The sequence below is a fragment of the Oryza glaberrima genome, chromosome 8 (assembly GCF_000147395.1).
Source record: "Oryza glaberrima chromosome 8, OglaRS2, whole genome shotgun sequence".
Lineage (NCBI taxonomy): Eukaryota > Viridiplantae > Streptophyta > Magnoliopsida > Poales > Poaceae > Oryza > Oryza glaberrima.
Genome location: NC_068333.1, coordinates 6,403,994 through 6,426,070, shown reverse-complemented (window position 1 = coordinate 6,426,070; position 22,077 = coordinate 6,403,994). Strand labels below are relative to the sequence as shown.

Below are 22,077 nucleotides of genomic sequence, written 5' to 3'. Positions count from 1 at the left end.
AGTAAAATTATATTGCAATTATACTATAGTTAGATTTGAAAGTTTTCTCCTTAAAAAACTTTCGACAGTTCTCTAGATAGTCCCAAATATAATTTGATTATCAAAACTAAAACAATTTGATATAATTTGAGCCTAAAAATAATTGAGATTGCATGTTTTATGGGAGAAGAAAGAAGAGATAATTTAGACCATAGATCTATTATCCAAAGGTTAGAAATAATTAGGGTGATATGGCTTAATAAGAGAAGAGAGAAATAGCATTACCTTCGCTTAGTGGGGATGAACTATATAAGTATATAGGATTTCTTTAAAGAACTCGCATGCTAACTTGAGACGATCGGACTCTTAATTGCAGCTCATGATTTTCTAACAAAATATATCCAAGCGAATTTAACACGGTGAATTTCACCTTAACTAAACCATATAACAAAAATAAGATTAACATAGTCTTCACCCGATGCAACGCACTGGCATTTTTTCTAGTATTGCATCATAATTTTTTCTAATATTGCATCATAAATATAAATATAGCTACTCTCTTTTCTTAATAATAGAAATCATTTCCATCCTTTCCTTCACACAAGCTATCGGTAAGGACCCAAAATTAATAGATATCAAACTTTTTTTAAAAAAAAAATCAGGACGTAACACTACACCCAAGCCATTTATTACAAGAGGTTCCATGATTATAACGTCTAAATGTTACAAAATCATAGCTTGATTAAAAAAGGTTCATTCGACCCATCACATTGTAAATATACAATTTCAGATAAATGTCATTACAATTTGCCTATTCATAGTCGTATTACTGAAATTTTACAAAATTAAAACCATGCCATCACCGTCACGTTTTGCATATTCTCTCTCATCTACACCCACATATTAGATTCATCTTCTTGCTTTTATCCTTCCTTATCTTCTTCCTTCCCATCTCGCCGCCAGTGCTGGCACCGGTAGAGCAAGCCCCCCATGCTCTCTTCCCCATCTCTCCACCTCTTCCCCATTGCTCAAAGGGACGGCAGATCTAGGACGAGGGCAGCACAGAGCTCAGCGACCATAGACGCCACGACGGACCTTGTCGTTGCTGTTCTCAAGCGCATGGATAGGAAGCATGCACGACTTATCCTTGCCAAGCGCGAGAGCGGGAGCGAGGGAGGAGCAGCGGCCGCGAACGCCACGACACCGGAGAAATGGATTGCGCCGTGAGCAAGGAGAAGGGCGGCGCTGGTGAAGCACCCACATCCCCTCGTCATCCTCATCCGTGGTTGGGCGCACAAGCACCTCATCTTCATTGTTCTCCTACATGCGGCCGCATAGCGGGAGCCCCTCGCCATCATCATGGGAGGGGCAGCGGAGTGGCAACCCTTGCCGTCATCGTCGACGTCCCTGGGACCTTGTCGTCGACGTCCTTGAGCACGCAGCCCATCTTCACCGAGCGTGAGCACTCCTTCCTCCGTAGAGGAGTGGGCGTGGTGGCGGCAATGTTGGGCATGCGACCGTCGCGACGAGGGCAACGCCGCCGAACACGCAGCAGCATGCGGCCGGCACAGCGAGGGCGGTGCTGCGGAGGACGAGGGCACATTGACGGTGTCACCGAGCACGCGGCAGGCATGCGGCCAGCGCGGCAAGGGCGCTGGTGGGAGAGCACGGTGTCATCGTCACGGGCTCGGCCACCACCGTCATTGTCGCTCGCAACGCAAGAAGATGAGAAGAGAGAAGGAATAAGATAGAGAAGGAAGGAGATGGATGGAAAATGTGACGGCAGTGGCATGGTTCTAATTTTGTAAAATTTCATTGACATCTGAAATGGCATATTTGCAATAACATGGATCAAATTAACCCTTTAAAAAACTACTTAAAATACCACCTCAAGGATAGATTTTCCATGTATGTATAGCGAGAATCTGCATAATCATTGTTTCTTCACCCTGGCTTATAAATTATATGCAATTCTTATCTTCTTTAAACAGAAAATTGGCTCTCCAAAATTAGTGGCCAACCATTATGTTGATCAAATTGGCAACACATCACTACTGGCAACTAACGTTGAACCAAAGCGAAAGATAACATCGGAGAATAACTTAGCTGTAAATAGTCATTCTCCTAGATCGTGCCACCGCCATATCATTGAAGCCGATCTGATGGAAATGCATCCACCAAGAATGCTGCACCACATGGAATCTCCAATGTGATGCCTCCAAAAAGGTCATGACATCTAGAATGGATGTCGTCATCGCTATTCCAGTCACCCGAAACTATATTTTCACAACTTAAGCCCCACATCTACGATGATCTGAGCTCAACCTTCGATGTTGTTTGAGGGCGAGGCACGCACCAGCAACTCTCTATTCCACCATCTTCATCTATTTGGCAAGGCCGACGGCAATGATGGATAGGATAAAAGCGTCCCGCAGGTCCGATGACAACTCTGTCAGGGCATCGGAGCACATACGTATGGATCACTAGAAGCTAGATCTGGACAGACATCACCACTGCCTTCCTCAAGAGCTGCCCTTGTTGAAGTTTCCCTTCAGCGGTGGCGATAAAGTACGCATATCTAATTCACCTCGCTTATGATCCAACAAAAATATACGGCCATATTGCCTAAACAATATGTGACTTCTCCATCTAAGTATTGCATCTGCATCCATACCATGGTAAATATTGTCCGAATCCATATGCACCGGACATAGAAAACTCTTGTCATGCATGTGTTTAATCGGATTTGAAGGTAGATCAGATCAGATGTCATTTCATCGGTTTATCTCTACGCTAAAGGTTCAGTCAGCCTTGGAAAACTCTCACATAACACCCAAAGTCCAGCCAATAATTTGTCATGAAGCTTACATTAAACCCATTTGGTCCACATGACTGATTTAGAGGCATTTCTTTAATGATGTTATCAGTGGGGCCAATTAGAGATTGCAATATGGCATAACCACGACGCAGCGTAATCTGGCAAGCCAATGGCTGCAAGGCCAGTACAGTCCAATGAGTCCATATCCAAGCTAAAGTGCTACACGTACAAATCAACGATGGATAGATCAATCCATCCGGCATGAGTCATCACTTATCACTCATAAGATATACCGGTCTAATCTTTCATAGGGTAGGTGTACGTGTGTGCGTTATATGGGTGAGTGTGCGTATGCATATGTTTGTTCCGTGTTTCTTAAAAAAAAATAACTGAGGTTTTTTTCTTTTCTTTTATGTTATGCATGATTTATTTGTACTCAAAGCCTCGGTTATGTCTAGGGCAAAGTAAGAAAATTTTCGGAGCTCGAACAAATCTAATTGGAGCTCGAGGAAATCTAATTATGGCTCCTTAGATTGGAGAATTTCTATAGAAATTTTAAAGGATTTTTATCATTAGGAATTTGTTTCTAACTTCTTTGTTTGGAACCTAGGATTGGAGGTAAATAAATTCCTTCCATTGGAAATTTATACATGAGCTTAAACCTCATTTTATTTTTTTTTCCTTTGAGTAGTCCAATGAACCTTGTGTCTTTGTCTCTCCTATGTAGAGTCCATCAAAATTCCTGTGAGCCATCCAAACACGCATCCTCTTTAAAAATCCTATAAATTACGATAACACATGACATTCTGATTATGCGGTTTTTCTATTTTTGTGTTTTTGGAATCATGTGTTTCAAAGGAGCTTAGCTTGAATATTTGCTACAAAAATTATGTTTTCAGTTCCTATAATAACATCGAACTTCTACTGTGTGTGCGCTGATGTCACCATGTGCAGATTAGCCAGTCAACAATGTGTACCACATGGATGTTCTTGGCAAAGAATGAGCTGAAGAGATCAATTTGGCTAGGCAACCACTAGCCGTAACATCTGTGTTACAGTAGCGTTGCTTGCTGAGCTCGCTTGCAAGCCTTGTTGTTATCTGCACAGATGTGTGAAATGCTAAGCATCAGCAGTAGTAGTTCTAGCTCAGAAGCCATGACATTGTATCCAGAACTTCTACCGTTCAGCTATGTTTTCTACCGACTTGTTAAAATAAATTACTTAGATCACTTATTTGTAGGAAAATAAATTGGTTTCTACAGTTTGAAAATAAGTTTCTAGAAAAAAAAACTTATGTTGCATTACATATATCACTTATTTTAAATTATTTGTTAAGTTTATTTCGTATAATCAAGCATATATTCCGTAACAATAATCTGCTACATAATTTACATCAATCTGGGATAGGTGATTTTGCTCACTAGAGGATAACAACGTTTGGTGACAGCGACTTGCTGTTTGTTAAAAGAGATACCTTTTAGAATCAAAATAGAGAGACATAGTTTCAGCATTGATTAATTAGGAAGTTGCAGTCAGTTCAAGCTCTTGTACATACTCCAAAATAGGACAGCTTGAGCATATATGAGGGCCATCTGTTTTTTTAGAAAAAAAAAACTCTGAGTATTGTTTGTCCTGGTTGGATTAATATTTTCCGTTTATTATGGAGATATTTGATGTTCCTGAACTCTTTTTTTTTGCAGGGATGTTCCTGAACATCTTAACATAACCCTGATCAGGATTACGTTTCAAAGAAAACAATAGGGGTTTTTTTTTTGAAGTTTTATTTCTATATGTGTACCCATTAATTAGTGAAACCAACAATAGCACTAACTAGCTACAGCTCTTTTTTTTTTTTGAACAGTTAAAAACATGATAATGATCAGGATTCATTCAGGTTGTTCTGAAGTTTATGTTTATATATGTACAAACATTAGATAGTACATGATGAGTTTGATTGACTTATGTTGTGATAAGAGCAAAAGAAGAGGCCTTCCTCAGGTAGAGATAAAAGCTTCATTTTCACAAGGCATCAACACATCAAAATCATGCCCCACTTCTGCTCTAGAAACAAGTATTCTGTCCCAATCCCCCTCTGGCCACCTCAAAATCGAAACAAAATCAGACAAAATTATTCCCCTCCAAACTAACACCATCACCATCAAATTTCTTTGTTCAAATCAGAGAAGTAGTCGAATTGTGTGTTTCTCGGTGCATAACTACTCATTTCACGCTTAAAACACTCTGTATCAAAAATCATATTCTCCGCGTGGAACTCAATATTTTACATATTATATGATTATGATATCATTGTAGTAATAACCACATAAAAATTCATCCAAAAAATTTAACACAAAATAAAATGCTAGAACATCTTTGACTAATATTCCGCTGTATGTATTGCAATTCTATTCACTCTGACGAAACTTTACGGCCAATTTATAATAGGAAATTTGATGGATTTTCCCACTCCATCCCTTAGCTTCCAATTCTGGCATGTCTTACAAAAAGAAAAAAGAAAGCCAGAAATCAACAAGATATGCACAACACTTCATCTAAAATTTCTACAAAATGACTAATCTCGAGTAAGCCCGACGAATATTATTTACGTTCAAACACATTTTACAAATTTTGAATACAAAAAACAGCATGGCAGTTCCATCTTTAGGTGAAAGCATAATTCAGGATTATTTTCCAGAGTGAAAAAGATCTTAACATTTTTTTAATTACACGGCAGACGACACGTACACACGTAACACCGTACTCACACCTCCACGAAGACGTTCCCAAACACATGCTCAAAGAGTCAAAAACTAGCAACACATCCATAATCTCATCGAAATCATGTTAAAAGCTCACATGTATGTGCGTAATATCTGTGGGTACCAGGATTTAAAACCTGGTGGGTGGAGGCATGCACCCACGAATCTTAACCATTTTAAGCACGCATAGCAGTGTCTTACAAATTTTTAGGTTCAAACACAATTTACAAATTTTGAATAAAAAAACAGCATGGCAGTTCCATCTTGAGGTGAAAGCACAGTGCAGGATTAATTTTCAGAGTGAAAAAGCTCTTAACCATTTTAAGCACACATGGCAGTGTCATCATCTTGAGGTGAAGGGAATAATTCAGGATTTATTTTCGGACTAAAATCCCTGATTTCCTTTAAATTTTAGTGAAAAATCTCTGAACTTTTTGAACTACTAGCAAAAGCAGGTTAAGAAAAAAAGTACAAAAATATTTTACCTACCACTACACCCTTTCCTTCTTCCCCTCCCCCAGGTGTTCGATCACCACCACCACAACTCCACCAAGAAACCAAGGCGGCCACACTCCCCTCTCCACTCCCATCTTGCTTCCTTGAGCGAGCACCCCAGCTCGCCATCAGCCTAAGAATCGCCAATCCATGGTGTCCAAGAACTCGCGTACTGAGTAAGGATCGAAGGGAACCGAGCAAGAAACCAAGAAACCATGGCGTCCTAGGTGGAAATCGTGAAATCGAGCAGGCGGCAACCATGGCGCCGTAGGTAGGAGTAGAGGGAAGGAGGAGGAGGAGGAGGAGGCAAATGGGGAGGGGAAGCGATCGGAGGAGGCGGCGGCGGCGAGGCGAGTGATGGAGGAGGAGGCGGCCGTGGCGCGGCTGGGGTGCGACCAGGTGCTCTCCATCCTGCACCTGCTCCCCGCGGAGTCCGTGCTCTCGTTCGCCGCCGCCTGCCGCGCGTTCCACGCGTGGGCCTCGTCCGACGCGCTCTGGGAGGCGCTCTGCCGCCGCGACTGGGGGGCACGGGCCGCCGCCGCGCTCGCCGAGCGCCGCCGCCGCCGCGGCGGCGGCGGCGGCGGCGTGCCGTGGCGGAGGATCTACGCCGAGGTCGCCCTGCTCGGCGCGCTGTCCGCGCGCCGGGTCCCCGTCAAGGGCGCCTCGCCGCGGCCGCGGGCGTCGCACTCGCTCAACCTCGTCGCCGGCTGGCTCGTCCTCTTCGGCGGCGGCTGCGAGGGAGGTAATTAAACCCTTTTTTTTTAACTTTTCCATCTGTGCTTAGATTATTTTGGACTTTACTTTGTGCAAATAGGAATTTGTTATCTGCAGTATATATATAGGCAAAATGAACTGAAGTTGAACTGGTTAGGATTAGTCTCACTGATCGACATGTAATTGGAGATCCTTAGTTTGGCATAGCTGTTCTTTGTATTGTTACAGGTGGTTGATTTCGCCTGAGATATGGAGTTTTTTTTGTTTTGTTTGTTTGTGCCCGCTTAAAAGTTAAGATAGATAAATGGAATACAGTATGAGTGGTAGTATGATCAGTGATAAAAAAAAAATCACTTTTCTTAGATTCATGATGCCATTTGAAGAAGAAAAAGGAAAAAAAATGAAGAAACTCCTGCAGTTTAGAGAGAGAGAGAGAGGGGGGGGGGGACTCATGCTTAGGAACTTTTGATGCTACTGGATATTATACCTTTATTGGATTAATTAATTAGAATAAGAGATCAGTAAGTGCTACTGTGATCAAGACTATTTGACCTAAATCATAATTAAAATCATAGTACTCCATAGAAGTTGGAAGCCCTCTTAACTGTAGCATCACTTCTATACTGTACTGACTCAGAAAAGTAATATACAATAATACATGCACTGAGGTAGAAGAACTTGGTATGCTCTTGTGAATGCTTTAGGTCTATTCAGCTTATTGTATTATTTCATTTTTGTTGTTGTACTTAGTTTAGTTCCATTTCATTGTTTCTAATTTCTTTGGCATAGCTTGAATGGATTAGGGTCCTTCAAAAGGTAGAATGAATAGAGGTGCTAGCGCATATAGGTAGAAACAAATCACTACAGAACATAAAAACTAGCGGCAAACCGAAAGGAATAACATCTTCAGAAACTAATCATCCTATTCCCTAAATTAAGGCTTACACATGCACCAATGCTGTTGTGGTGCCTGGTTGGGGCCCAACTGTGAATCACATAACACCATATTATATTTGGTTGTTTGCCTTGATTGGTAGGCTGAAAACTATCACAGTACTTGGTCTAGTATGTTGAAAAGAAATGTAAATAAAACTGACTTCACTTGGAGACAGTAAATTTCTCTATCTGACATCTTTACATACATGTTGATTGCTAGGTATTTAGCAAAGTGATCTTGATTATAAGATCAACTTAGTGCCGACAATATTTAACAGCTGTAGTAAGCTCTGCTGTACTGCCCCATTTTTCATTTAAAATAGACCAAAGTCATGTGCTTATGTTATTTTCCTGTATTATTTGCATTTTGGAAACAATCCTATTTAGTTTCATTTACTAGTCACTTCAGACAAAAGCTTAAATTGTTAGGGAAAGATGCAAAATCTACTTACCTCCTGACACTCTCAAGCTGGGCTTATTCAGGCTTATGGCATGAATTTCACATGGTATTTTGCTGCTAGGAAGTATGTGCAAGTGCAACCGTTCTCAAATGGTACCTTGGCACAAGAGACAGGACAGCAAACCCATCCTAGTCGCACACAAGTGGACAAACACACACACACCACAAATTACTTTATAACAAAATAAGTCTAGCGGGTCCTCACATTATCATACTGTTCCATGCACTAACCAGGAAACCCAAGAACTTAAAGAGTATGTTGCTTCTTTATCCCCTCAGCTATTGATGCCATGTGGAGGTGTACTTTAGGAATATATTCTGTGTCAATGCACCAAGTTCAGAAATCAACCCTCAACTACAAACATGGGCATTTCACTCTTGAACTATCAAAACCAGTTACTCAAATTACCATGGTTTGGGATGACTTGGCCTATATGAGCTGATCACCTCATGTGGAATCTTGAAATAAGATCAATCAACACCATTTACTTATTCCTTTGTAAAATAAGAATTGAGTTTTAAATACTAGCAGCATATTGGAATTTTGATCTATTCATACTGCTTTGCTCTTCCAAATATTTCTTATTCGAACAGAGGTTTTAGCTAGTGGTCAAAAATCATAAATTCCAACAAAGGACATAATTGTTTGGAAGTTCCTTCTTTTGTCTAAAATGGTGGAGATGTTCCTGCTCAAACATTCTAGTTGCTTTGATTAAACATGCAGATTGATGCTCATAATTTATTCAGTATAGAAATGTCAATCTCATTCTGTAAATGAATATCTACCTTAGTGTATATGGTATCTAAATAATACTTTTGATCATTGGCAATTTCATATCTGATGGATTTCATTGTTGTTTTTATTTATGGCAATGGGCCCTGTATGATTTCATAGAATTTGACACAGACAATAACAAATTGGTAGATTTGAGATTTTTTTTTATAGCAGTACTTTCTTTCGAGCACAATTTCCTTTTATGTAGTTATATCAGAGACCCACCTTTTGTTCTCTCTTCGTACACAATAGAGTGGCTACATAGTACACACTGTCCTTCTATAGTTTTTTCTTTGTTTTATGAAGACCTATGTGATTGGATTTTATCCCAATCTTTTATGCTTTCTTACTCTGCAGATGTCTGATGCTCTCTATTTGCTCTAGTTAGGTCGCCATCTTGATGATACTTGGGTGGCATATGTTGGAAATGGAGCTGGGAATAGATCATCTGCTGTGTTTAGCTGGCAGCAATTAGACTCTGGCACTCCAAGTGGTCGTTTCGGTCATTCATGCTCTATAGTTGGAGATGCATTAGTCCTTTTTGGTGGAATCAATGATCAGGGGCAGCGTTTGAATGACACATGGATAGGTCAAATCATTTATGAAGAGTCTCGCAGGATGAAGATCTCATGGAGACTGCTGGAGGTAGGCCCACATGCACCATATCCTCGTGGAGCTCATGCAGCCTGCTGTGTGGATGATAAGTTTATTGTAATTCATGGTGGCATAGGGCAGTCTGGAAGCCGGCTTGGGGATACATGGCTTCTTGATCTCTCTAATGGCCTCCGATCTGGCATTTGGCACCAAATAGAGGATACTGAGCCTTTGCCTTTATCTCGTTCTGGCCACACTTTAACTTGGATTGGTGGGAGTCGCATGGTTCTTTTTGGTGGTAGAGGATCAGAATTTGATGTGCTTAATGATGTCTGGCTGCTTGATATCAATGAAAGGTACCCAAAATGGAAGGAGCTAAAGTATGACCTGTCTAGTGTTCTAGGTGAAATGCCTTTTCCACGGGTTGGGCATTCAGCAACGCTTGTCTTAGGTGGTAAAATCCTAGTGTATGGTGGAGAGGACTCCCAAAGGCGACGGAAGGATGACTTTTGGACCTTAGATTTACCTGCTCTGCTTCAATTTGAGTCAGGTTCCAAGAAAATGACAAAAAGGATGTGGAAAAAGCTAAGAATTGATGGTCAATGCCCAAATTACAGGTCCTTTCATGGGGCATGTGTAGACACTTCTGGCTGCCATGTGTATATTTTTGGCGGAATGGTTGATGGCCTTGTGCATCCTGCTGAAGCCTCGGGTTTGAGGTTTGATGGGCAGCTGTATCAAGTGGACCTTGTGTTGCATCTGTAGATTTTGCATGTTGGTTCCCTTATGAATCTGAGAATTTCTCAGTATAATGTTTAGATCCTAATTATGTCATCTTGTGTAGTTTTCACATCAAACTGCTTGATAATAGATCTGAAGATCTCCCTGAAAATATTTCGACAAACCTTTACCATGTTGACATTCCACCTCGCAGATATTGGCCACTATAATGATGGTCCAAACTGGTGCTCATCTGCCAACTGCGGAGGGATGCATACCTGTCTGCCATTAAGAATGAGTTTGTCTGCATATGGGTTCAAATTGGCATTCCTTTGTCAGGTACATATGTTTCCAAAGAATGTTTGTCAATACCATCCGGAGCAGATCGTTGTTTCCTTACCACTGATGGGCTCTCTTATGACCGTGAAAAGAGGGATATCGTTGCCATCGATGACAAGACTGAAACGACATGGTTGAGGATTGCTAGGGACCATCTGGAGCTGTTCTTGATCTTAGCACCCCGGTCACAAGTTGGCTCAGCGCAGGTTCATGCCCGTATGCATCGTTTGAATTGTTGTCACATGCAGAAAACATGTCATGTTGAATTGAGCTCATGATGGTGTCTGTGACACACTGGCAACAGCATACATTACGGAGGCTTTCGTATGGTTAGAGCACTGGTTTGATCTTGGGTCCACTGATACTAGATCACGTCTGAATCTTTTAACGGTGCATCGACATGCAGGTTATTGGCATGTGCACATTAATGCCGTGAATTGGGACCAGCAGTGGTTTGGACTTGTTCCAGTGGGGACCATTTGCAGAATGACTATGTGATCATGCATCAGGGGATAAAATTATGGAACTCCTGTTCATATCCACCCTGTGACAGCAAGGTCTCCCTGCAAGCATCAACAATTCTACACCAGGATCATCATTCACCATGTATGAAATCTCTAAACAGTTTTACCATTTGTTTTTGAGTTTTAGCTAGTGCTTTCTTTACAGTTTATTTTATTTGTAGGAGATCCTGTAGATTCTTGATATTTTCTCCATATATCTCGGTGTAGAATTAACACCCTATTTTTCACTTTGTAAATTCTGTTACTGCTTTAGTCCAACACCCATGAATAAACTGATAATCTTTCTAGAAGCAATGTAGTTGCAACTTGCAATGTTTCACAGCTGATATTGGTCTAAATCTTGGATGTGACCATTTCTGGATAACCTACTTTTACTGAAGTTGGTTTCTATCCCCCCTGGTTACTATACTTTCCATTGGGAAGAGGCAGGACATGCTATCTATATCAATGTTCCGTTTTTGTTAGTGCAACTGTGAATTTGTGATTCGTATTTGTTTGTTATCAACCATAACACATCATTACTGAGGATTTCTGTAATACGGCTGTCTCTTTCCCTTGTGCAAATACTTGTAATTCCTATTAGATAGATGTAACAAACTTGGGCATTTGAATGAGCAACAGAATCTACAGTGGGTGATGTTAGCAATATACTTGACTCCTTGTGAAATTGGATACACCTGGTGATATATTTGAAGAATGTAAACAAAATTGAAGTCTTTGAAGTCCAAATACTATATGAACTTTTTCTAATATTACGGTTGCCTAGGGTGATGTATCACTTCTTATGCAAAGATAGCGTTCTGAAATGAATATGTAACTTTGTTTTCGATTTCTCTCTCTCCCTCTCTCAGGGGAACTTTGTGGTGTTCTCTTTCAATTTGAGCAACAAATGTACGTCTCTGTCGATTTTTCTCTTCTATTCACTGCAGGTGATGGCTTAACACAGTAGATGATTTAAATGAAATACCGTAGCACCTCTAGGCTGTAGCAAACAAATAATATTTCCAACTCGGAATTTGTATAAATGTTTTGCCAATGAACCTTTTTGTCATTGCTTTATATAATGCTATGATTATTTCACCTCTCTGTGCAACAGTTTCTCCATGGACTCCTCTTTTACCGGTATTCATTCGAAATACAAATAGCATTCCAGTTAATTTTTTGTTACATTCTAGCGAGTAAAATGCATCGGCATTTCACGGTTTCTACATTTTCTGGTACATTGATTGTATTAAAATTTTGCTTGTAAATTGTGGCTGTGGTTGGGAAGGCTGGTGACAGTGAGTGATGCTACAAGCCTACAGTAGCATGTATGTGAAATGTGATGGGAAAGCAGGGGACCAAGGCCAGATAGGAGCTTGGCAAGCCCTGATTGGTGAGATAATTTGCTGGTTTGTTACTCATTTTTGAGTGGTCTCCTCAATTTTCGCTACAAAGTTCGTTGTCTCTGATCTTTACAGCAAAGTTTGTTAGAAATTCAGTAGTTTTTCACAATGCAACCTGGAGTGAAAAAAATTATGTTGTCGCCATCAGTCAGGTTTCAAGCTTGAAGGAGAGGACATGTGGAAGAAGATTTAGAGATTCATTCATAATTTGGTAGGGATTGATATTGTTTTGTGTGATGAATTGGCGGATTTTAATCTGAACAAACTTTTGTGGCAAAGGAGCAAAACAAACGATTTCTCGATAAGTTGAGAGGATGCAAAATGGTTTAGACAGTAATTGGTCCTATCTATGAACCTACTTTTCATGTTACAAATAGATAGTAATGCACAAATGAAACTCGGTGCAGTCGTACAGCAGGTTGTCTATTTGGTGAATTCATATGATTAATGATTTGATTGTTTGTTAACTCAATATTCTTCATACAATATTGAGCGTGTGAGCTTTACAAAATACTCCCACTTATTACAAATGGATGTTAATATAATAATAGGATGACATCACTGTAGAAATATAAATTTAAATTGATAAATGATGTGAACATGCTACATCAGCTATTCAAAATCGTTCATTTAAACTTTCAAATACCTAAAACCACTATCCAAAACCATCTTAGAGGTTAATTTAATGGTATTACAAAGTTTAGGGGTTTGACGCTTTGTTATCTGTTTTTCAAGTTTAAAATACGTTTGTTATCTGTTTTTCAAGTTTAAAGTACTACTAGATGGATTTCTATAAGAGTTTAGGGGGATGTATGGACTTTTTCCTCGTTCACACATATGAAACTGATGTCGAAAATCATTCAATAATCCATGGGATAACAGAAAAAGTGTCACAACCGACCGGCTGGAAATTCGTCAAACTTTAGCGAGTTGGCAACTACCTCACATGGCTTCCAATCAATCATGTGATCATGCCTGATCATTAGGGTGACAGATAGTTGGGAAATTTCGAAAACAAGTGATGATTGCAGGCTTTTCTTATCCCCTATCTACCAGAAAATGCAAAAAAGAAGTTTAGGAATTCCTCCAAATAAATTGATTCATATCTTACAGAGACCGGAATTAATTACAAACGAAATTTATACATTATGTCCATGAAAATATACCTACCAAGAGACCAGGAAGTTTTTGAGTAAAGGTGCATAAATTGAAACTGGAACGACTTATGATACTGCTGGAATTCTTCACCAAAAAACCTTGTGAACTCGATTCCACTGAATCTCCAAACAGCTCCAAGGTACAACTCAAGCCATCCATGTTACAAGTATCCATAGATCACCAAAAGAAAGAAAAAAGAAGAGAGAAAAAATACATAAAATACTATACAACCAAGACCCAAATAATAGACCACCGATATTGTACTTAGCCATAATCACACCCTGCATTTGCACATCTTTCAACTCTAACATCCCACGAAATAAATCCAAAGATTTTGACAGGCATTTTCTTTCTAGGAGTAGCTGCCAGAACAAAGCTAAGCTCAGACTGGTATTACATCGATGTTCGATGTATCTTCGCATCTTAAGACTAGCCCATCAAGGCTAGTAGGGAGGATGCACTTGGCCCACTGGCAGCCAGTGGAGATGGGTTCCGATGGAGGAACAATCATCAACACGTTGTCGTTCCTTTGAACAACCCCCATAACACTCACCGTGCTGCCCTCCTTAATGTATCTGCAGTGCAAATGCCCATGTGTCAAATGAAATAGGTAACAACTATACTTAACTGTCAGGCAATGACTGTGATTGAAATAATTTCAAGCTTATGCGTGTTCCAGAATTCGGATGCAGAACTAGGACAAGAAGAGTACCCTTCTTTCAGGCGCATTATCCGATCATCACTTGATAGATTCCTTTCACGCAGCCATCTCAAGAACTCGGGAGACATGTCCTTGTTATCTGGGTTTATGTCAATAACAACAGATTCATCAACATAAGGGGTTACCCGTGCTCCATATCCTGTTTTGACCAATGCTCGTAGTCCAGATTGGAAATCAGAGATGTAGAAATCAACAGCATGTCTCTGCAATCATGGCAAGGAAAAAGAAAATATGAGGACACGGGCTAAGTTGGTAGGGTTGACAGTTAGCATTCTTCATTGAAATCCCATCTTGATGATAATCAAATTTTCAGTTGAAAAGAAACTCACCTCCATTGACCTAAGACCCCAAGTAAATTGGCGGTGCTCAGTGTTAGCAGCTTTCGAATCCCAGCCCCTGTACTCATACAAGCAAGTTGAAGTGTACACACATCTTGGGACCCTTTGAAATGAGGACTCGAGAGGAAAATTTCCACATGTAACAACCTGTGAAGTTCAATATGTTGGTTGGTAAATGATGATAAAAGAAAGCCAATCTAAGATAAAACAACTTAACCGTAAAAGAACAAATCATTTTTTTTCAGAAAGTATTAGGCAACAAGATGCTCCACCATCATTTACGAGTTGTAGCATAAGAAGTCATGTTTGTACTATGTTAAAATATTACTTGGTGATGACACTAATCAAACCTATATGAAAAAACAAGCTCCTACGTTCTGACCATTGAAAGTTTGTTCTGGTTGTTTATCAATATTGATATTGTTACTACTCATGACCATCTAAATTACTATGTCAAACTTATATAAAATACCTCAACACAAAAGCTGCTGAGAAATAAAATGAAGCTAACATCACATCACTAATCATAAAATAAGAATTTAAATTATGCTGTGCAAAGGCACATATTAATAATGTGATCTTGATAATAAATTCTAATCAGCTGTGCAAGCTGATGCAGGGGAAGAGAAAAATAATAATGAAACAATAAAAGACTAAACAGCAGAATAATCAAATTAAAACTAGATATCAGTAATTCACATACCCCAGTAACTTTCACATACTGTCCATCTTTTGCTGTTCTGAGATCAGCATCAGGATAGCGACTGACAAACCCAGTCACACCTCTCGTTCCCCAGCAAATGTTCCAAATCACAAGAGCAGCAACAAAGCAAAATATGACCACCACAACTACCAGCAGAATAGGGTTATGAACAGCTCCAAGAATGAAACCACCTGCTATGAACCCCATCAAAAAGAGCAGAATAACCATCCAGAGTATTGTCTTAGGAATGCTGCCCTTAATAGAGTAACCATCATCGGCATTCAGGTTTGTAACAGCTGGGTTGTGAGCAAAAGAAGTTGCACGCATCTTCATTGATACACTAGGATCAAGAGGGCCTGATACTTTTCGTGGAGCACCAGATGAATTCAGAGGTCCAGAGGAGATAGGCCCTGATGTGATCAGCCCAGTTGTAGGAAGAACAGGAGGTAAAGGACCAGAATTCTGACGTGCCATTGGGGTCACTCCTCCTGACTGGGGACCAGATGACTTCTTTCCTGGTTCTCCATGCTTATTGAGAGGTCCAGAATTTGATTTTGCCCTTGCTGATCCTCCAGCACCAGGAACAGATGATGAAATAGAACCAGAGTAGTTGGACCGACCAAGAGCATTAGAAACTGGTCCAGAGTTGGAACCAGCACCACCAAATGAAGTATTTCTTGAAGGTTGATTACCCAAAGGACCAGACTTCCGCGACTTTTCAACATGGAGGTCAAACATTTTCCCTAGTTCTCCAGATTTCTTTATGTCACCCCCAGTGTATGGCATTGCTGTGGAGCAAATGACTGGAGCCTTCTCCTTAGGTTGCTCTGGTCGGCCCGAGACATAAAGGCCATTGCTTAGTTGGTGGGATGGAAACCGTGAACCCATGTTCTAAACCAACAAAGGCAACTACACCTTCAGAGTGTAACCAAGTAATGCTGCTGTGTATTCAAGCAAGACTGTCAAACTTTTAGGCACATCATCAATATTTGCAGACTCAGACAACACCTTGTATCAGCACCTAAAAACAGAGTCAAACAAAATCACATAGCTGAAGTAAAAAAAAAAAAAAAAGAACGCGCAAATCAGACACAACATTATGTCACCCAGAGGAAACAATCGCACTACGAATATCATGAAAAATGCAAGCCTGACATGAGACAAAAATTGTCCTACATGCACGTACTGCTAGAGATGAAAGAGATCGTGGATAGAAGAACCTTTTGTGGTGTGTTCTGTGAGGTTTGAACAGTACATAATGGCCTTCCTTTCGAAGAAAATACATTAGCTAATGGCAGGAAACTAGCAGTAGAACAGCTAACATTGTGCATTAATGACATAATTTACCTTATCAAAAGGAGCAGTAATCTATTAAGGGCATTCTATGTTTACACCACGTAATCATCAGATCCTACAATAAATTTGTCTTCTAATTTATAAGCACCAATGTCCTAACTAAAAAAAAAACACTTCGAACTGAAGCTAGTCCCTACAAATGCTGATTATAAAGCTTCATAGTCTAAAAAAAAGGTGCAGTTATTCTTTTCTTAGAATGAACAACGGTAAACTTCTAGGAAATATATGAGCCATAGTGGACAATTAAAGATGGCCCAAAGTCTTTATTAATGGTTAAAAAAAATACTCAATCTAGCAGCCCACATTGAGGAAAGAGTTTTGCTTTAGCAGCACCAATACTAGTTTGAGCAACATGTTTCCGATATCACGTATTATCACGAAAAAGTAATCTTTAGTTCCCTCCAAAAAGAATCCGAGTACAGACAAGCACCACAAAACATGCAGAACTGATGGAGATGCCTCCCTAGCAACCAAAACCACAGTCAAGTATTAAAAACATCCCGCGGAAAAGATCGACAGTGACTACGGTAGCAAGAAATGCGTCCCCGCACAACATTGTTCCAAACCAATTTCAGCTCGCGCAAGCTGTGGAATAAACAACAATTTTCCCCCCACCGACATAATTACTCCTCTAAATTTAGCTTAAAGCATCAGCAAAGAAGGCCGGCAGGTAGTACATGGCACAGCATTAGTTTCAACAAGAAGCAATGTTGCAAACACATGTACTACTACATAACCTGCAACACACTCCAAAGCGGGTCCCCCAACCACCCTCCAACTCACCTGTGAAAAGAATTCTTACTACTCCAGAGATTTGATTTGCCCATGCTATATAGCGAGTTCTAACCTTGAACTTGATAATAAATAAATCTAGTGAAGCATGAACAGAGCAGAATATGCTGCACCCAAGAAAAGAAAAAGAAAAGAAAAGAAAAGAAATCAGCTACAACACAGATGGCAACAATGCCACTACTGCAGATCCAGAAACTAGCAGCAGATCCAGCAACATCACATTGCGGGTCCAGTTGAGCCCCAAATTTTTCTCTCTTTTTTTTGGTGAAACTGTTATCACTAGTACTAATGTTAATCCAAGAAAAAAAAAAGAGAGAAGAGCTTCCAGATCTAGAACAGCAGAACAACAGAACACAAAGAGAGGAATGGTAGGTGCGTGGTAGACGAGAGCGGCGAGCAAGAAGAAGAAGAGGACGATGCTCTCACCTTCGCTCACCAACGACGATGCCGCTGGACGACGGAGATCAGGCTGGCGGGCGAAGCAAGCACCGACGAGGCAACAAAGTTAGTCTCTCTTCTTCTTCTTCTTTTTTCCAAAACAAAAAAAAAAAGAAAGAAACGAAAAAAGAGCTTCCAGATCTAGAGCAACACAAGACGAAGGAAGAAGTGAAGTGGCATACGGGGCGGGGAGAGGTCGCCGGCGACGAGGAGGAGGGGAATGCGGTGGAGATCGGCGGCGAGGAGGTGGGTGGGGGTGGGGGGGGGGAGTGAGCTTCCAGATCTAGGAGGAGTCGAGGCGGCAGCAGCAGCAGAGGGGGAGGGGGGGAATGGATGTTGGCAGCAGTGAGGGGGGGTTTTTATACCAACCCTTTTCCTCTCCCAAATGGACTACACCCCAGCTAAAACAAACGACAATACACTAATACAGGGGTGGTAATAAAAAAGTTGAGTAAAAAATACATCAATTATATAATATATATATATATATATATATTAAAGATTAGTACTTCAATAGAAATGTATATACAAAACATATAGTTATAAAATAAGGGGGGAATATATCATTCTGTAAGTTGGGAATATTATGGATGTACATTGGTGTCCGTTCGGAATGACAATTTATTCTTCGTTGTGATATTATTTTGAGACTCGCCAACATTTCAGGTAGAACTAAGGATGAAGTAGGAAGAAAATGTAAATTCAAAGGGTTTTCTCTCCGTAAATACTCTTGTATATCCTCTTGCCAAGTATCATTTTGGTAGATATGATGTTGTACTATAATGTAAAACTACACATAGCCAGTCGCTTATAGTATTTGCTTTATTCAACGTGCTCCATATTTTTTTTTCTATAGTTTCTCACGGTAGATATGTATTGTATTCGTTGTATGATTATTTCATTTCATCTGTATAACAATAGGATCATGTAGTTGGCTTTTGATAAATAGGTTGTATACTTTCATTGCAACGTGTTACCACGTTATACGTCATTGGCTATAGCGATGCATGGCGTTACATGCATCTACGTAAATGCACCTTATCGTGGTAGCTCTCGCTATCTTATTTGTCATTATATATGCGCAACATTTACATATATGCAAATATTACTTTGATTTATTATATTTGATGGGTGTGTTGTCAACACATATATCAACCTTGTCTAACAATGCTATTTATTCATATATGTAAACCTCAAGTCGCATCAATGCAAATGCAAAGGCGGGATCATTTCGCAAAATAAAATATAATAGTATAGTTTGAAGTTTTCTTTTTTAAAAATAGTTAAAAAGAAATATAATGAGTATGTGTACAATAACTATTTCTTCTACAATTTTATTTTAAGTGATCAATTATCTATGTTTTTTAAGTGGAGGCCGACTGGCCGACTAACTACAAAGAAATAGATTAAGTGTAAAACCTATATGTACTGGTACAACACCAATGACAAAATGATAACAAAAGAAATTAATAATTTGGTACAATATCAATGCATAAATAATTTATTGCAAAAAAAAACATTAAAACTTCCTCTTACAAACCTCATACATATGCTTTGATCAGTGTAGATTTTTTTTTTTGGCAAGGAAGAGCACATACTTTAATTTAATTATAGGCATACATGAGATATTTGCCTTGAAGTAAATATGGGAGGGATCGATGAATATGAAAGCCTTAGTCTAATCCGTACAAAAATAATAGGAAAGAAAGGGATAGACACTCCAAGCTGCAATTAAGTCATGGCTTAGCTTCTTAAGCTCATATGATTTTAGGTGTGGGGTAAGCAACAACAACACACGCTCTCATATGCATGCTTGCCTTTGGTTTAGTTGGTACCACCTAATATGGAATAACTTACTTTTGCTCTAACAGAAAATGTATATATATTGCTATCACAAAAGGCACATATGTTATTTTAGACGTCACAAAAGCACATATATTTCAAAGATATCCTCAAAAGAAAAGAAAAAAGAAGAAAAGAACAAGAAAGAAGCTAGGAAGGGAAGAAATAACGGGCTTGAGTATTAATTAAGAAAAGGATGACATATAATTAGCTTTAGCTTTGTCTTTGGCTCGTTGATTTGGAGAAACAAAACTTACAAGCTATGGCCAAGCTGCTAGATGTATGCAAATTCAGATCATGGAAGTTTGTACTTAGTGAGAGCGAGGTAGCTAGTTGGACTAGCTAGCTGCGTTCTAAACAGCTTCTCAGCTGAGCTACTCCGTCTTTTATAAAGACATTTTTTGAACCACTAAACAATTCAATTTTAGCAAAAACTTTAAATATAAATTTTTTTAAAAAAATAAATAAATCTATTTTCAAATTTATAATAGTAAGTATTTTGTTAATCATGTGCTGTCTCGTCTCGTTTTATATGCCACAGAAAAGCTAAGCTATGAAGCCCATTTGAACGCAGCCCTAGCTAGAGAGTGATAATGCCACTCATTTGGAATATGTATACCGTATAAATCCTAGTCGTTGATGAGTTCTTTGTATTTTTAAGTACATGGCACATGGTAGATTATTTTCATGTCTGATGCACTACTTGCAATGTTTGGTGGGGGGTATTTATGAAATCACTTAGCTTGTTGCCTCATCGATAACATGGGCATAATCCTACACGTCAATGTGACAATAAAGCAATACGGATGAGGACAACAATTGGTGACATATAAAGGATTTTTCTTATTTGCAATTGTGTTGATCACTAGCCATCACCATATGGTCCATATATATATATGACTTTTGAATTCGGTAGGGAGATTCATATGATAAATTGAAATCTATACATTTGTTTGTTCAATGAAATGAACAGAAATATCATATTCAATGAAAAGCAGAGTGATGGCCATATAGAATCACCAAGCAATGCTTATGCAGATACTAAATTAAATTTAAGCTCAGTTTGCGGTTACGACGCTGTGCTTACTTTTTAATTCTGTTTGGATACTTAAAAGTTATTATAATCTCTTTTATGGAGAAAATTAGGGAAAATTAAGGGCTACTCCGAAACATAGAATTTTTACAGCTCTCCCAAAATCATTTCATTTGACGGAAATCTAACTTGTCACAAGATGAGTGCATGGATTTCTTTTTTCCCCTCTTCACTCGACTCCACCACCTTTTTTTTTCTTTCTCCTCACGCTCTACTCTTCTTGCTGCTTTGTCTGTTTGTTGTGTGCGTGTGGGAGCTGCCCCTTAGTTCATTTCTCTTCCTACAGACCCCTGCACACTCTCCCGTTCTGGTATATTGCAAGAAGAAGCCCACACTACACCACAACACCAGAGAGGCCACACCCTGCTGCTCGCCGCAACAACCACCCTCATGTAGGAATGTCGATGAGCCAAGCTCGAGTGAACTCGTCTGTCTAGGCTCGAGCGAGACACAAGCTCGGCTTCTGAGCCTATTCCGTCTTTGAGCTTTTAAACATGCTCGATCTCGATCTCTGTCATAATCAGTATAACGTATATTTCTCCTTTGATAAAAATAATTATTTTCTAACTAATCACACTAATAAAAGAGAAAAAAATATGCTTCTAATACATGCTAATTCATCATGAAAATACATACTAATATATATTTGATATTTGGTTTAATTATCAAATAAATAAGGTAAATAAACAATAAAAGTCATACACAGTCTAGCTCATTAGAAGTTTGAGCTCGTCTTGGCAAAGCCTATGAGATGTAGGGTTAGGCTCGGGCTTGGCTCATCTAAAGCTCGAGCTGAGCTTTAATAGTTCGTGAGCCTCAAGTTTTTTTTTACAGCTTGATGGGTTCCGTACCTGAGCCTGTAGGCTAATGTTAGGCATGAGAAGTATAGGATTTTAGGAGTAATGATACAACATGGATGCCCTATAAGTGTGAGGAAGCAGGATACACATGGGCCAATTATTGATAGATTCAGGTGGTAGGGATAAAGAGATATAAGGTAGTGATGGGGTAAGCAATAGGGTTTCGTGGGCGGATTGGAGATCAAAACTTTCTCGCATGCCAAGGGTCATGGGGAGGTTGAAGAGGAACGGTTTTTTCCCCGTGGAACCCACCTTATTTTCTACACCACCCATAAATG

The 22,077-nt window shown here is 39.5% G+C and overlaps 2 protein-coding genes across 4 annotated transcripts; one reads left to right on the top strand and one right to left on the bottom strand.

Annotated features, from left to right (window-relative positions):
• Positions 1-6,074: 6,074 nt before the first annotated feature.
• LOC127781203 (F-box/kelch-repeat protein At1g51550) lies at positions 6,075-11,432 on the top strand. 2 transcript variants are annotated; one of them, XR_008018943.1, is made up of 3 exons: positions 6,075-6,793; positions 9,325-10,589; positions 10,682-11,432. XR_008018943.1 is itself a non-coding variant. In XM_052308125.1 (2 exons), the coding sequence occupies exons 1-2, from the start codon at positions 6,409-6,411 to the stop codon at positions 10,293-10,295; spliced, it is 1,356 nt and encodes a 451-aa protein (XP_052164085.1). In that variant the 5' UTR covers positions 6,075-6,408; the 3' UTR covers positions 10,296-11,432. The 2 variants fall into 2 exon arrangements, 1 of the variants encoding a protein (XP_052164085.1); XM_052308125.1 differs by having other exon boundaries at positions 9,325-11,432.
• A 2,147-nt stretch (positions 11,433-13,579) lies between these two features.
• LOC127781202 (uncharacterized membrane protein At1g16860-like) lies at positions 13,580-18,283 on the bottom strand. Of its 2 annotated transcripts, XM_052308123.1 has the most exons (6): positions 18,187-18,283; positions 17,993-18,035; positions 15,419-16,439; positions 14,707-14,862; positions 14,369-14,580; positions 13,580-14,231 (listed from the first exon to the last, which is right to left on the bottom strand). In XM_052308123.1, exons 3-6 carry the CDS (start codon positions 16,304-16,306, stop codon positions 14,039-14,041), a joined length of 1,449 nt encoding a protein of 482 aa, XP_052164083.1. In that variant the 5' UTR covers positions 16,307-16,439; positions 17,993-18,035; positions 18,187-18,283; the 3' UTR covers positions 13,580-14,038. The 2 variants fall into 2 exon arrangements, with proteins under 2 accessions (XP_052164083.1, XP_052164084.1); XM_052308124.1 differs by lacking the exon at positions 18,187-18,283 and having other exon boundaries at positions 17,993-18,151.
• Between the last annotated feature and the right edge of the window lie 3,794 nt (positions 18,284-22,077).